Source organism: Spodoptera frugiperda, chromosome 2 (genome assembly GCF_023101765.2).
Source record: "Spodoptera frugiperda isolate SF20-4 chromosome 2, AGI-APGP_CSIRO_Sfru_2.0, whole genome shotgun sequence".
NCBI lineage: Eukaryota > Metazoa > Arthropoda > Insecta > Lepidoptera > Noctuidae > Spodoptera > Spodoptera frugiperda.
Window position 1 is genome coordinate 2,919,114 of NC_064213.1, and position 11,601 is coordinate 2,930,714.

The following is an 11,601-nucleotide window of genomic DNA, read 5'->3' on the forward strand; positions in this document are numbered from 1 at the left end:
TCCATCGTGAAAGTGAATGAGCAATATTCAAAGAAATAGCAAATATGTTTGCTATTTGCGTATTTGAAACATAAAGTTGTAACGAGTTAGAAAAAGTATAAAAAGAAGAAAAAAAAGCAATTGAAATGTCTATAACAAGAAAATATGCTGGCGATTGCTTCGTCCGTTTGTTACAAAACAAATTGTTTTACTATAAATTCTTTTGTCTGATCTAGCAGGAATTTCTAATAAAAATGAAATTAAATATCAGTATCTGCACTGGAAAATCTGAGTTGTCTTTTCAAGTATTCTTCAGTTTCGAAAAATAAAATCATTCTTTATTGGTTGTGAAGGCAACCGTTAAAAGTTAATCGCATTTCTCTGGAAATTTTATAGTTTTTAGAACAAAAAGTGATGCCTTATGCTGGGACATCGGGCTCATAAACTTCTAACATAAAATGAAAATTGAAAGCATGCGTCAATTTCGAAAATTGATATTTTTAGATACCTACTCTAGTTATTTCTCTCTCATTCGCTCTCGCTCTTTTTAGGTCAAATTCTCCTCTCTCGATTTTTATTTGCCTTTTATAAGAATCTCTCTCTCTCTCTTTAGATAATCTCATTTTTGCCATCTTTTACCTTTATTTTTTAGATGAAGTCTACGTATCTAGATAAAGTAACTCAACACCTACGACAGAGGTCTAATCAATCATAACTCACTTATGACAGAAAGCATCAGTTGGTGATTTTTTGCGAAAACATACCGACGTTATGTTCTTACATTAATATTATTATTGACACAGTGAAAGTAATTCAATTGATTATTGACTTTTGGCCGTTGACTGACGTCCAATATAATGCAATTTGTATAAAATTCTTTTTTGCGTCCATGTTAAAAGCCTTTAGCCTTTTTCATTGACATTAAATTCATTGACTGAAATTACTGTATCCTTTTTGAAAAACATTAGTTGCGATAGGCAAATATTAGAAACGATTGACGCATATTCAGAATGTATAATTAATAAGTAATAGAGTTAGTTTAAATTCTAAAGAATTTAAATGATTTTTATTGGATTTTTTTGTGTTTGGTAGTCTTTAATAATCATGTAGTAGCCATCAGGCCACCAAGAACTAAAACTGCTAAGTATAACTTGTTATGAACCTCGCCAGTTAAACTAATAATATATTATATAGGGTGTCTGCCACGGCTTTAATGCTACCATTAAAGCCGTGGTGGTGTTGTGTTTAAAGGTTAAAATAGTGAAGAAATGTTTATCGTTTTAGACTAAATAATAAAGACAATGAAAGAGATAGCTCTTTCATAACAAACTCAGACGTAGATTCCAAAATATTCGTAATCAATAATTTATATTTAATATTTGTAATCTTCAAACACAACACTACCTCCCATTAAAGCGGTGGCAGATGCTTTTGGAACATCTTATAATAAGACCTTGAACTACAACGTTTACCGTTTCTTACAGTGAATTAAACTGCAATGTGATGTTATTATGTTATGTAGGTGAATCTTGTTTTCCATAGAATGCTGGAGCCATATCAGCCGAAGTTCCAACAGCAGCATCGTCAGAGTTGTGCTTTAGCTGAGAATTCTGTGTCCGTGCCTCCACACGTGAGTTGATTGCTTATTTTTCACCTTTGCACTTATTTGTATTCAAAACTATTATGGATTCTGATGGAGAAATTAAACGTATTCAAGGCATTATTAGAAACATAAAAAAAACTATTGAATCTGTGATCAAACTACTATTCTGAAGAATACAGATCATAAATGAACTAACTGCCGAGTCATTTAATGGTTACTTAACCCAGTCCTTTGCAATTGTTTTTTATCGTCCCTCTGAAAAGTCGTCACTCAGAAATACTTTAAGTAATCATTAAATAATGAATCTAAGTACGGCAGTAAGATTGTTAAAGATAACATTGACAACAAAGATGCTAAAACCAATAAGACATCACTTATTAGCAGTTAACAACACATTCGTCACTAGTTCAATCACAGTACGCAAGTTGAGTGACAGAAACGAGATTGGTTTGCGTGATTGAAACCCACCTTTGACAGTTATCACTGTTCTCTGTTTATGATTGCATCCGATAAAGGTAAGCATCCACAGGCCTGCATCGTACGCATCATACGTATTCCGTATGACGTCATGAGTACACATCCTACAGTCCAGTATGTATTGCTGATGATACCGTCCCTACGATGCGGATCAGTGGACGCAATTATATGAGTTTCTATAAAAAAAACAATCTAAAATTCGTTATGTGAGATGCGTACGATGCGGGCTTGTGGACGCGTGTCTTTAAGAACATACAAATGTAGGATATTTTTTTAAAAGGTACACAGATATTACATCACAAATGTTTTCATTACAGCAAACTGCAGAAAGTGAATGCCTAAATTATAATGATATTGTAAGGTATTTCTCGCTCTTTATTTGTGAACACGCATTCCAGAATCATTGCGAACGAACACCGTTTTATTATTGTTAAAAGATTATCGTGCCATAATTGATGGACTGTATTTTCTTGTTGATAAGGTTAAATTTTGAAATGAAGATTAATAAGATATTAATAAAGAAAATACACTCCATTAATGTGATAAAATGAGTAATGAAACTGTAACATTGATACATGATGTTCGAGTTTTTCACTAGCACTATCCTTGCCCACCTTAGGATTTGGCTTGGTAAGGATTTTTTAGTAATAAACCACTGCTTTGTACAGCACCGAGCATCACTGTCACGCGGCTGTGTGTCATACGACTGCGGGGCATCATTCCCATCTTATCAACCATGCGGGTACCTGTCCCATAGACCGCGGCAGGTAAGGACAATAAAAACTATCAATTTGGACATTCTAAATCAAAATATCAAACAGGATCTTAAAGACTGGTAACTAAATAAGTATTAAATATAAATGGCAATGTTTTAACAACACAGGCTTGGGTAGCACACCAAGTTTTGTTTAGTAGACGTGTTTTCAATTTGTGTCACACGTAGCACTTGCCCTTTTGCTTGATGTGTAACTAATGCTGTGTTCTTTTTACTTCTTTGAACATCTAGAACTCGGTGTTCGTAAGTAGCATGGGCATGGGAGGGATGGCACTCATTCCTGAGAGTCCACCTAGACGCTCGCGGTCTGCAGCCGACATCCCAGCCCTCATCACGCCATCAGAAATGTCTCACCACACGCCCAGGTCTTCGAGAGCAGCCAGCTTACACAGCGCAGTAGACATCAGAGTAGTTCCATCTCCAAGAACGTCCAGAGCTGCAAGTCTACATTCAGCAGTAGATATGCCACATGGGTCTGTTCAAGTTCACGTCAGAGGATCGGGGTCGAACTTGAATAGACCGAGAAGTCCAAGACGATTAACTATAACTAATGTCTAATTTAAGCGTAACTGAATTCTATGTCTACGGTTTTAAGGACCAATATGTATTTATGGCTGTCTAAGTCATTATATTATGTTTTCGTTTAGTAAATGACTATGATATTCAAAGATCTTTCGTACTCAGAAAGTTTATGATTAAATTGAATAGTTTAACTTAATTTTAATCCACAATAATTTTCATCGTGTATTTATTCTTTCTAAACGCATTGAAACGTAGCTTTAAATGGACTATGAACATTAGTAATGACTCACTAATTTGATAAAATTTTGAATGCTTTCAATGAAATATTGTGGTGTGAGGTTCGAAATGTACCAATGAATTATAATGTGTAGATATAAGTTCTAGAATAATCTTCTATATTTCCAGTAGATTAGTATTCTTCTCTTCTCTTCGTCATATCTGTCGTATGTATACATATACTTAGTAGATAGATTAGTGCGTACGCGCAAAACTTAGATGTGTGGTGCTATTATTAGTATCAAAATTAATGTCTTTCTTAACTATTTCATTATCAGGACTGTTACGATTTAATTTGTTTGTGTCGGTTAGAAAGAACGTTGCTTTAATTGCCTCTGTACCTCTTCCATTTATTAATTTATTCATTGATGTGTTTGCATGGATTGGTAATAGTTGTATTAAAACTAAAGTTAGATCATCATCCAGCCACCAGGTGATTTGGAACTGAAAGACTCCTTCCAACTAGAATTTACCATGTTTCGTCAATCATGTTATCATCCCTAATATTAATTGCCAATCCATGTAGTTCTTATCTCTTTGAACTACATACCTCAAAAAGGAATTAATGTAGGTACGTTACTTAATAATTTTCTATGTTGTAAATGTTTGCTACTTAAGTAAAATCATTTAATTTATCATCTACAAATAATTTGGCCCTGTCGAGTACGTCCTTCGTGTCTACGCTAATATCATAAGCAATCTTATTAACTTTAGATAAGGTTGATAATAATAAATTCTTGTCAAGTTCTGAATTTATCATTACCGGTTTGTTATTTAATATTTTACTGTCAAATAAAGCTATAAAGCTATCTACTACCTGTGTTTAGTATAATTTGTTTTCTCTTTCATAAAGTTTAGTGTCTTATTCATTTTAACCATTTTTATTGTTATTTACTGTTATATTTAATTTTATATTCATAAAAATATTTGAAGTATCTCAGTTCTTTAAATTAACATCAAACCAATTCGTATCAATTTTAGAAACAATTCTTGCTCGTATATTCTAAATAATGTAGCTATAATAATATATTTTAATGGCCAAATACTGTTATATCTTTGTACATAGTAGCTTTATAATAAAAATCAATTTAATTATAACGTTACTTCACTTTCAGATGTAACTATAAAAGATTGATTAACTTATATAATTCTTTTGACCTTGATAAGAACTAGACGAAACTCATGAATTCTCATGAAGTATGTAACGAAAGTCAAATGGATGAAAAACGTTCAAATAATTTCTAAAAATAAAATAATCAATCTTGTGGTGAAGCTACCTGAGAGTGACGTAACGGAGTTATTTTACGTAAGGGCTATTAAATTTAATAATGATACAATAGAAATAACCTTCACAATAGCAAACAGCTACGTTGTACATCAATATGAATACAAAACGCTACTTAATGATAGCCATACCATGGGTCTACTTACAACTGTAACAATTGATTTGGAACTCTAAAACTGGAAAGTCATATAGGTAAATTCGCTTTTAACAAACGCACATGAAATAATAAACGAAGAACTGTTTGTAAAAAGACTATAAAACAGAACTTTTACACGTAAACAACATTTAAAAAACATAGTATTGGCCGACATTTCCTAACAGACTGCTGTGAAAAGAAATGCCGAAACAAACTTGAGGTAATACAAACTTAGAGGATATAGACAGAAAGCGTATATTTCTTGAGAATATGCAAAGCTAAGAAAATATATAGTAAGTTTGATATAAATCAAAGAGGATCCAATACAGAAGGCATATCAACAAACCTAATGTCATATAATGAATAAGAACAGCTCAATTCGAGTTCGATGTTCATCTGTTTGGCAAGCCTTATCCTAGTCAAAATTCAAATGAGTGAAATCTCAAACTCACAAGCAAAATGTAACCCATGGTAGCACCCAAATACAATCGATAGCACATTCTATCTTTAGACCACCAAGACGACTGTCATTCAAACCGAAATATTGTTTAAATTAACATGTACATAGCTGTGTAAGGTAAAAATATATTTTATGATACTATACCTAAGATTGTAAGCCTGTAAACAAAAATCAATTACGATTCTATGTAAATATTGTAATGAAAAACTCACAAATCAATCGTGCCTGCGATGTCCTTGCAAATAAATTATATTTTTGTGCCATTCGACTATCTAAGGCATGTTCTAGATTTAAGCTAATCTTATTCTAATACATTCATTGTTATTATCAAAATTGTATAAAATTTTCATATTCCGTCCGAGAATGACGTTTTCGCCTTCTTTTTCATAGATATTTTTGTTAAGTCCTTCAGTTTCTTCTAGTGTATCTTTCTGTTTTATTGGTTCTTTAAAATTGGTGTCTTTATCTTCCTAATGAATTGGTTAAACATTATCTTCATCACTACTGTTAATTATAAAATTATTGATATCATTAAAATTATTGGTTAATTCTTGGTGTTTTTTCTCTTTAGCTAAGCTATCCCAATCCATTAACACCTTTGTATTTAGGTTCCATCATCATATATCTTACTTTTATTACTCTTAGACTCTGTCTCATCAACACTGAACAAGTTTAATCTAAAATAAATCTTAAATGCAACATCAAAAAGTCTATTTTAATAAACCACTCACAAATGATCTCTTAATCTGGCTAGATGAACTGAATTTTGCGAGAAAACATCAAGTTTTATTACTATGCCTTCCTTGAAACTTTTTAATCCAGCCGAGTAGAATTCTCTCTAAATATAACAGCAGCTCAAGTCACTGTCGTCGAGTGACCCGGAATATATTCTAAATTCAGAAGTTGCTGCAGGTCCAAAATAAAACTGACCTTTATAGACAGCTTAGATTCTATAAAGTTTATTTAAAATAAATTGGGTCGGTGATATTTTGATTTCAATATTATAATTGGCTATAATATGTCTGCTATATATCGTTGAAATGTTTTCTTTTTACAATTTCCAAGTTTGTATTTGAAATCAAAAGTTTTTTTTTACAAAATCTTTCCTCCAAACTAGGATTTTCGCCTGTTTCGTGGGTGCGTTTACAAACATACAAATTCACATACACACGACACCTAGATCTGAAATAGGCCAGTGCAGATAGGTTTTGAAACAAAAGAAATTTATAGTAGAATGAAACCTATTGGAAATGGAAGAGAATATGGTAAAAATGGAAAAAAATAAAAATTCCACTCCATCCGAGTTCGGGAAATGGGGGAGGGAGGTTTTAAGAGGAAAAATCGGTTTATCACAATTTTCGGCGAAACTACAAGTCCTATAAAAAAAAGTTCAACGGCAAAGTTGTAGGTAATAATAAGATCTACAACTTTTGTATTTACACTTTTTTTGTATTACCTCAAAATTTTGTGAAAAATTCAAAAAACCTACGATTTCGGTTTTTTATTGTTATCTTCGACAAAAATATTTATTTTTTAACGAATTTTTGTAAAAACGTGCCTTTATATGTACCAAATACATAGTTTTTTTGGAATTGAAAAATTATTTTTTTTACCAATTATTGATTAAATACCGAAAAATTATCCTAATTTTCAATCGAAAATTCACGCGTCAAAATATCTGATTTTTTATAAAGTTCGGTGGGCTTTTTGTTCGTTGAAATCTCTACTTTTCGATAGTGTAAAAAAAAATAAACGTTACTATGGAAAATGTTCTGAAAAAACAGGTGATAGTGAACGGTGGCTGGAGATCGTCGCGCGATTCCCGACGCCCGGAGTGTCTCTGGAGGAGCGAGCGAGACTGGGATGACGTCTCTTCCTTCTGCGAAGCAGTCATGCTAGCAAAGAAGGAGGCGGGGCACGTGAGGGAACGAACCTCCTCACCCCCAGATTTCACGAGAGATACTCCGGGCGTCGGGGATCGCGCAAAGTACTCTGGCCTCCGTAAGTACGGGTCTGTAGACGGCGAGCAAGGGTAGCTTCCGCCCGAACAGAACTAGACCCGTGCATGCCGCGCATCGCGTTCCGCGCGCGCCTCAAAGAGCCATCAGAATACCTCAGATGGTGTCCGGTGATCCGGATCTGCGGACTACCTAGCGGGTTTACCGGGGCTCCAGCTCGAAAAGCAGGAATAGGAACAGGGTAGTTTTTAGTCAGTAAGAGTCTGACACTCCCTCTCGCCTCACCTAAGGCGAGAGAGGTCAATGGATCGGATTGGATGATTTTGCCACCTTAAAAAATAAAAAGGGTTTATAAATTATCTTCAAATAAGAATATATAAGTATCTACGTATTTAATTAAAACAAAATTTTACATTTTTCTTATAGCATTGTAGATGTCTTATCAATTATAAACATTATTAACTTATTTGATTGTTAATCATAGTAGAATGTCTTAATTTATATATATTTTTTAATTGTCAATGTACCATTAAATCATACGCTACATGAGTTAATTGTAATAAATAGCTCAAAATTGTGCATAATGATGAAAAACTAATTTTTTGATTCGAGTTTTTTTAGTTTATTGCGTTTTTGCAGAACATTTTCCATAGGAACGTTTATCTTTTTTACACTATTGAAAAGTATAGATTTCAACGAACAAAAAGCCCACCGAACTTTATAAAAAATCTGATATTTTGACGCGTGAATTTTCGATTGAAAATTAAGATAATTTTTCGGTATTTAATTAATAATTGGTAAAAAAAATAATTTTTCAATTCCAAAAAAATACAATGTATTTGGTACATATAAAGGCACGTTTTCACAAAATTTCGTTAAAAAAATAATATTTTTGTCGAAGATAACAATAAAAAACCGAAATCGTAGTTTTTTGAATTTTTCACAAAATTTTGAGGTAATACAAAAAAAGTGTAAATACAAAAGTTGTAGATCTTATTATTACCTACAACTTTGCCGTTGAACTTTTTTTTATAGGACTTGTAGTTTCGCCGAAAATTGCGATAGATTTTTCCTCTTAAAACCTCCCTCCCCCGACTTCCCGAACTCGGATGGAGTGGAATTTTTATTTTTTTCCATTTTTAGCATATTCTCTTCCATTTCCAATAGTTTTCATTTTACTATAAATTTCTTTTACTTTTTACCTTTATTACAGGTATCTGCACTGGCCTAAAATAACAATTTGTGGAACACACAAAGAGTTGACACCGTTGCACGGCAACCAATTTTAGCCAGGCCCAGGCTTCACACTAACCGTGCAGGCAATTTATTTCAAATCTTGTAAAGACTGCACAAATCTATGAAAAAAACAGCTTCATGTTTATTTACTGAAATACAACACATTAACAAAAAAATCTAACTATAAAATAAACATTTTAGGTAGGACGTCTACCTTTGGAATAACTTCAAAACGTTTAACTGACATGTACTTAATACGATTCAAACAAGCGTTCTTTACTAACAATTAGGTTCAAAATTATTTCTTCTTTCTCAAACATGTGCATATCATTCGCATTCATCGCGGTCTTTTCGTGTACCAACCTTTTTGTTATTTTACGGCTAAAGTATTCAAATCTCGTGCAAAATTTCACTCACTCCACGTACCGTGGAATTGTTGTACCAAAAAAAGTCTGGAATGTCCCAACAAAACGTTTATCGGTCCACAAAAGTAAACGTTTCGTCCAATTTCTAGAATTTCGTTTTTAATTTCTTCTTTTGTTTTAATGTCCCAGAACCGGTCGTGGCTTAATTGAGACTTTTTTAATTACTTCATTACTTGCAAGTTTTTTACTTATACGGAATCTAGAAAAGGATTCCGTTTTATTAGCTTCCTCTTTTATCACTTACCTTTCTTAGAAATGGAGCTAGATTTAAAAAGCGTTTGACCAACAACTCAATTGACAGTAACAGAATAGCCTTGCCTTTTTTGTGATAGGGAAAATCATGTAATAGCCTCTTCCGCCTTAGGCGAAGCGAGAGGGAATGTCAAACTAATTTATCAATTTCTTTGCATCTGAATGAACCTTAAACACCACAATTAATAACTCTGCAACAAAGATGATACAAGCCAATTTATACATCACTTCTTAAAATAAAACTACACACATTCACGATTCAGCCAACTAAGTTCAAAAACTGCTCAATTTGCAAGTTCAAAAACTAGGAATGGGACATCGAAGCTGTACAGACGACTTCACAACAAGCTATACAATACCAGTATATCATGGTCCCTCTTTGTAAGATCTTTTTGCACATTCGGCGGTCAGTTTACACTGGTTTGACTAGCTTCATGTGTAACTGTGTGGGCAATTCGTTGCTCGTATACCGTAACTTTAGGTAATAAGGTCAGTGCAATTTTTCATTCGGTTAAACGTCCATTTGCTTTTGTTGAAAACCAATGAATGTGTTATGATGTTTGTCTGCCAATGTTTCCGTGTCAACAATGTTTTTAATTGGAAATATTAATGTTGTTTGTATTGATACAAGGTTATATTCTATAGGTTCTTGATAAAGTTATCTGAGAGATATCTAATGCTTACTATCATGATAGCTCAAGAGCCTGCGATAAATCACTATCTCTCAAATGTGAATCTAATTTATACCTAAATCGAAAATTGTGTAATACAACCTTTTTAAACGAATAGTGCTGGATTACTTATCTTTTTTATATAATATCCAGTGAATAGTGTTTGTTCAAATGTTGAAAAATCACATATGTAAGGAATTTATTATAACCAATTTATTTCACCTTTCATTCACATCATCTGATAATTGTGTTAAGCTTTTGAATACAATTGATTGTACTTAAATTGTAACTTAAGTTATTTAAGTATCACCTAGGTATATTTCCAGATTTGTCCGCTAACTAAATATGTCTCATTAAGTTAACTTAAGTAAGTTTGCCTGTCCTCTATCAAAGTTAATCTAAGTTATACCTACTTAAAACTTATTTCTAGAATTAATAAAAAGCAGTGATTCGTAATAAAAAGATTTTAATAAAACCTCTTCAAGTACTAAACTTGTTTCATTTCCTTAAAACCATTTTGGGTTACCTCTTTTCAATATTATAAAGCATGTATCTTTTTTTTCTGCCCTATTATCGATACATCGTATACTCGAACTGCGCATCTTCCTCGCTCAGCTACATAGTTTAGTATGAATGGAAACGGTCACATAGTTTCACAACTATTACATCTTCGTAGTTACAAAGCGCACTACAGACCACAAAGCGGCAACGTTAAATCGAGATATCGACGTTAAGTATATAATATGTAATGTTAAATAGCTAATAAGAAAAGAAGAACAAGTAGCCCATTTACCCCTATACGAGTATCACATAGGAATATGATTATCAAATGACGAGAAATGAGCGTAACAAGTACACAGGTATGCAGTTGATAGGTATTCTTAACATATAACGTACTAGCTTCTGCCAGCGGCTTTGTCCGTGGTTCGGAGAGGTAAAAAGTGTCCTAATGTGTTATTCCAGACCATGACCTACCCCTATTCCGGAGCTGCGGATAACGTAACATTTTACCGGGGCTCCAGCTCAAAGCAGAAGAAGGAACGGGGTGGTTATTAGTCACTAGGAGTCTGATATTCCCTGCCGCCTAGATAATTGCGATATTTCCCCATAAAAAAACCCTGTTCCAAATTTCATCTCGATCTCTTCAGCCATTTTGACATGATTGAGTAACAACATACACACAAACTCACAAACATTCGCATTTACGATATTAGTAAGACAAGACAAGATTTATAAAACTCGTAAGTCTCTCGACCACGAGTTTACAAAAATATAGAAGTGAAAATCATGAAGACAGTAACGGCTGTTGGTCGCCTAAATGATACTGCAGTAGCAGCATCCTAACCAAACGCGTGTAACGAAACCATAGCGCGATTCAGCAGGACTACGGAATTGTTCAACGCCATCTATCGAGCTCATTGGTAAACTGTACAACGTTGTTGTGTTTATAAGCGACAAAGTGTTCATGAAATAATATTATTGATGGAATGAAATAATAAAGAAACGCAATAATTATGTACATAGGTAATATGATTTGGTACTATGA

The 11,601-nt window shown here is 33.3% G+C and overlaps 1 protein-coding gene across 3 annotated transcripts in view; it reads left to right on the forward strand.

Moving 5' to 3' along the window:
• Positions 1 to 6,063, forward strand: part of LOC118269397 (uncharacterized) — a 72,282-nt gene extending 66,219 nt beyond the window's left edge. For all 3 annotated transcript variants that reach the window (XM_050704267.1, XM_050704279.1, XM_050704276.1), the window contains exons 6-8: positions 1,522 to 1,609; positions 2,728 to 2,826; positions 3,066 to 6,063. In XM_050704267.1, coding sequence (XP_050560224.1) covers positions 1,522 to 1,609; positions 2,728 to 2,826; positions 3,066 to 3,392 — 514 coding nt within the window. In that variant the 3' untranslated portion in view covers positions 3,393 to 6,063. The remainder of the gene's footprint in view (positions 1 to 1,521; positions 1,610 to 2,727; positions 2,827 to 3,065) is intronic.
• The last annotated feature ends 5,538 nt before the right edge of the window (positions 6,064 to 11,601 follow it).